Source organism: Notothenia coriiceps, unplaced genomic scaffold (genome assembly GCF_000735185.1).
Source record: "Notothenia coriiceps isolate Sejong01 unplaced genomic scaffold, NC01 NC01_scaffold00031158, whole genome shotgun sequence".
Classification (NCBI taxonomy): Eukaryota; Metazoa; Chordata; class Actinopteri; order Perciformes; family Nototheniidae; genus Notothenia; species Notothenia coriiceps.
The window spans coordinates 6,559-12,184 of NW_011363859.1; the positions used below are offsets into that span (position 1 = coordinate 6,559).

Below are 5,626 nucleotides of genomic sequence, written 5' to 3' on the forward strand. Positions count from 1 at the left end.
CTAGAGAGCTTCACCTCAGCCATTCAGAATGTGGTGCGCTCAGCAGCAGATAGATGCACTGCAGAGGTTAGGATTATGCTCGGTCCCGCGGAGGAGAGGTCTGAGGATTTAAACATTAAACTAAATTATTATTATTTAAATATATTTATTATGCAACACCCGCAAGCCGACCCGCATCATCTTTGTTTTACCCAGAACCGAACCCGGAAAAAAGCGTTTGAAAAAATACCACCCGCAAATCACCTTTTTTGCGGGTCACCCGTCGGGTACCCGCGGATACCCGACCCGATGCAGGACTCTGCTATCTGGTCAGTAGGTTGCAAACTGTCTATTTGTTCCATCACCTGCCAGATCTCTCTGCAGCATACACATTCATCTGCAGTGGGCATGCTTTCACAGCATTGACATGTACGCCTGAATATTGTACATAACATAAACAAAAAAACAATATCTGCCGGACCTGTGAGGAACAGATGACAAATTAAGATCGACATTTAGTGCAAGTCAAATGAAATAAAACATAATTTACCATTCAGTATTGCCGACTCGAGTCTCGCCGGCTGCGGAATCCGCTTCTCTTTCACAAGTTTCTGCCTCGTTGTTCGATTGCCGGGCAGGAGGCTCGTACTGATAAGGCAAGATGCCTTGAAGTGAAAGGCTAGCTGGTTCACTCTCTACTTCTGTAACTGAATCCAGATAACCCACCGAATCTGAGCTTGAATGATCGCTGTCGCTGTCGCTGTCTGAAGTTGTCGCGTTGCTTGCCATTTGGACTGATTTGATCAAATGGCAATATTTGCCACGTGTGACGTCACCGCTCGTTCGGGAGTGATCGGGGGCGTACTCGGCAAACTTCGGAACCAACATCGGTTTTTAACGTATATGTCATTTAATTATGACCAAACTTTAAACATTTTTATTTATTTTTATTCTGGTGATATCTAAACTACATGTTAAAAAACACCTGTGTTAGATGCATTACATGGCCTTTAAGTACAGAGTCTGATTATTCTTCCACCTCTGTGTCACTGTGATTTTACCTTTTCAGTTTTCATCACTCTCCAAAAAGGACCTGAATGCCAGGGACTTCCTACCCAAGTCCATAATCTCTGCTGTGACCCGCAAACGTAAGAAAAGCCTGAGCACCCACCTGCAGGACGACAGCGCCGACGAGGACTCCGAGCATGAGCCCGTCAAAACCAGCAACTACGGGGGAGGACAGGAGGAGGGGGGGGAGGAGGAAGCGGAGAGAAGGAAGGAAGAGTTGCATACCTTCCCTAAAAAAGAAAAAAGGGTTGAAGAGGAAACGGCGGTGAAAGCTAGAGAGACCTCTGAGGGAAACCATTCTGTGGCTGCAGAGGAAGGGTCTGAACAGGAAGTGGGGAGTGGAGCAGGAAAAGCGGCAAAACATTTTGAAAAGGATAGTAGGCGTAGAACCACCCCGCCTCGAAATGTGCCGCAGCTTCGTCCAAACAGTTTCCACTGCCAACACTATCAGACCACCTACCCAAGACCCCCAGCAGAGTATTCTTCTTTCAATGTGAGGCCTCACAACCAGGCCAGAGGACTTCCCATAGTCCCTTTCTGGATCCGCCCCACCCGGCTTCCCAGCCTCTACCAGTCTTCGAGCTTTTATGGGACCCAGCAGCCCGACTGGAACCAGTCCGCTCCGGTCCACTACAGGAAGACGAGAGGGGAGAGGACCAGAGCTGTGTCCATGAATCTGGACCTGGAGCTGGGCAGGGGGGAGGACAGGGTGAGAGGGTGGAGAGCAGAGAGGGTGGAGGTGATCCGGGTCATTGAGGGACCACCGGGTCAGGTTGCACGTGTTGGGGTTCCTCAGGGATTAATTGTAGGTCCTGGGTCAATTCAGGAAATCGATTCTCCCCCTCACTCTTCCTCGTCCTCACCTGCTGCTCACCCTGTGGTCCTGAGGAGGTCGGGTTTGGCCCCCCGGGACAAGACGAGAGCATGGCGGCGTCACACGGTGGTCGTTTAACCGTCTCATCCACTAATGGATGCACCCCCCCTTTACTCACAACACTGGAGCGCCTGTCACTGCCTCCACACACAGCATGTTACTTTAGGGGTCTCTGATATTATTAGCAGCTGTAGAGTTTCATTCCAAAATGATATCACCGTCAATTAAAACATGTGAAACCCATAGGATTCACTATTCAACTCAAATCGAAGCTATGCATCTTTAACCCTTTACCTACAAAATAACTGTAGATTTTATTATCGTATATCGTTATACATTTCAAAAGGACATTAGGGCTGAAAAAGGTGAGCTGATTTAGGAAAACTACACATCAAAAAAATCTGATCACAGTTCTCAGGGAAAAAGTCTGTGTGGTGGGATCCACACCACTGTCGTAGATAGTTGCGTTACATTACATTAGATGTCATTTAGCTGACTTGCATACACTTCAACCCAGCAGACATGCCACAGAGCAATTGAAGGTTAAGCATCTTGCCCAATGTCCGCCTATACTGGTGAGGGTTATATATAATACTGTATCTGACAAGCTAACATGCTAACAAAAAACAGCCATGCTACTGTTTGTCAGTCACAATAGATATTGCTAGGTAACTTGCTAATTTTCAGTTAGCTTGGTCGCTAACAGAACAATAAGTTCATACAGTTGTTGAGAAGAGGTTGACTTAAAGTGGAACATGCCCCAGCCGATAATCTTAGTTTATGCTCCTCAGCTTTTCTATCATCCTTATGACCATCACCTGAAGGGTCACCAGTGAGAATTCAAGGATTTAACAAGTGACTCCACAACAATTCCATTGACATGGCCAAATATTGCTGTTGTAAATGCTGGTCAGACAGGGGCTTTACAACAATATAACTAGATACACTTGTTTCCTAAAGTAGTTTAATTGAATGATTCTTGGGAAAATGTGGCAAAATATATCTTTAGATGAAGTGAACGGAGTGATGAGAGATATACATATCAAAAAGAATAATGCAGTGAATTGCAGAGCAGATTTATCTGTCTTTTCAAATGTATGGCTAGATATATTCCAGGGAAGTAAAACCTCTAAAATTACAACAACAAAAAAACATACACTAATGAATAACAGTGACCATGTTATTAAAGCATCTCTCAAGAGATTCTGATTGGAACAATCTCAATCGTTTACAGTGCTGTTCCTAATACAACCACTAGCTGGTGCCAAAGTAAGGAGTCCTAAATCCTACACATAGTGGCATTATTATATATTTCTTAAACATTTTTCTGGAATGAAACCCTTAAGTTGTAAATGTAAAACAGGTTTGAAATGAGAAAAAGCCATAAGAGATGATTGAAATGAATCTCCTGCTGACTCACCAGAAGACACTCGGCCACAGGTCTTATGCAAAGTGCTGTACATGCTGCTGTCTTCCTATGATGTCTTTGACAATACCCACATGGGCAAAAATAACCTATTCAACCAACCTGCCGCCCTGAGTTCAGCTCAGTGACTCAGAGGAAGCTTCAGTTTACTGCTCGACCCTTTAAAGCTCTTCCAAAGCCTCCTGAGGTCCTGCAGGGACCCCAAGTCACCCCCCTGGATGATGGGACTTGGGCATTATGCCAAAACGTCCATGGACTAAAACATGTGTGCATGGGGTCAGTGATATTTCAGTGAGTACAAATATGCTAAGTGTAAGCCTGTCTGTCCTGCTGGTGTGTGTGTGTGTGTGTGTGTGTGTGTGTGTGTGTGTGTGTGTGTGTGTGTGTGTGTGTGTGTGTGTGTGTGTGTGGTCCAGGGGAAACTAACAGGAGCGTTTAAGGCAGCTATGTGACGTCATGCCAACATGATTTATCTTTTTTCTGTTTGTACAATATCAGCAGAAATGGAGCCAAGAAGTGACCTGTGCACTTATTGCCACAGTGGGGTTCCACTTCATACATTATATCAGTGTTACTGTCGCCGTGGCAGCAGTTGTAAGTAGGTGAATAAGCTCCTTAAATCCAAACACCAGTCTTACCTGAGTTACACTTCTTCCTTTCCACGTTTTCACTATCTTTGCTCCCGTTAACAAACATTAGTTGTTTAAGTCGTCAGACTGTGTGTCTTAATCATATCTACAGTCTGTCCTCTGTGCCCCTGTGCATGGACTTTATGTACGTGGGTGACTGTGCGTGGACCAATTTTGTAACAGTTGTACAAAGCCTTGTTAAGTTAACCTGTGTATATAATTATTATGCATAATATATTAAATTATTTGTTTTGGAAGACGTGGTGTGCTTATTTTCTGATTCACATGTGAGTTTCTGTGAAAACAGTTGTATAATGTTGTGTGCATGTGAAGTTTAAGATATAAGCAGGTTCAAATGAAAGACCATTTTAGTGTAGACTTGATCAGAATTTGAAACTGATTATGCCAAGGCACCGTATGAACATTACTTATACAAAAATAATTTCAGAAACCTGCATTGATCAATTTAACATTTCACATCATATATTTTATTTGGCACATGGTCATAACTGCCATAGAATATCCGTATAACTTTATAGAGGCTAAAAACACTTTTTGTTATATTCCATGGAATGATCTTAACATCCCGATAGCAATGAATATATTAAATGCTTTGACAATAAATACATAACATTTAATCTGTGGAAGCAGTAGCGCTGTAAAAAGCATGACCAATCATTTTAGCCGGCCCGGGTAAAATAACTGGATGGCCTACCTGCCTGTCAGCCTTCCATCTGTGCACAAACTTATCTCGTGCCCTCATTGGTCATGTGCGCGTTCGTGTGTGTTGGAGGAGGGGCCATGGATGTATAATAAGAACTGGGTTGCGTTCCAATAGTCCATTTAGCTTAGGAACCTTCCTAACGGAGTGAAATGACCCGGAAGTCCCTCAGTGGCAGCCATGAATTCTCTAGATGATAGGAAATGAGGTTTCAAACTTCCCTTATAACCTCCTTTAGATAGGATCCACTGGACCTCCCTTGACGAAAGGAGAGGAGAAAATGCTGCCCCACAATGCCTTGCAGCCGCAGCATTTGCCGTCACACAACAGTCGGCCGATCACGGAAACAACATATTATGACCTAGAAATGATATCATGAAAGTTACGGTGCTTATTAAGCATTTTAAAACGTATGTGGTAAGTTGCCAAAATGCTTTGTTTTGAACGTTCATCAGTATTATAATCAAAAAGAGAAATATGAACGTTTTTACTGAAATGATCAAATAAAGTCAACATTTCACAGTCTTTACTGAGCTGTGTGGGGTTTGTTCAACTTTTAAAAGATGTTTGAATGGTGATATACACAGGTGTTAAGGACTTACGTTTATAATAAATACATCTATATTGATTTTAAGATATTTTCATAGTTCATACAATCATACGTATTGGGATCATTTGTATTAATATGGACCGGAGGGAGAGGGTGATGAGCATAAGTTTCACTTTCCCTTTTTTATTTCAATTCCAACTTTGGTCATGAAGAATATGTTTCTCTGTTGTCCCCGTTCATAAAGCATAAAACAACAGCATCAGAGCACGGTGCATAGTCTCTAGATGAGTTTACAGTAGTTTTCTTCACTCCGCTGGGAAACTGCTCTCATGTCAAGAAGCATGAGATCAGTGCATGCACTACATCGGCCAGTGAGCGA

General features: G+C 43.2%; 1 protein-coding gene across 1 annotated transcript in view; it reads left to right on the top strand.

Annotated features, from left to right (window-relative positions):
• The window catches only part of LOC104959854 (rho GTPase-activating protein 23-like), a gene marked incomplete at its 5' end in the record, with an annotated part of 10,514 nt that extends 6,289 nt beyond the window's left edge, over positions 1 to 4,225 (top strand). The window contains one exon of the mRNA XM_010787764.1: positions 1,049 to 4,225. Within this exon, the coding sequence (XP_010786066.1) occupies positions 1,049 to 1,999 (951 nt within the window). The remainder of the gene's footprint in view (positions 1 to 1,048) is intronic.
• Between the last annotated feature and the right edge of the window lie 1,401 nt (positions 4,226 to 5,626).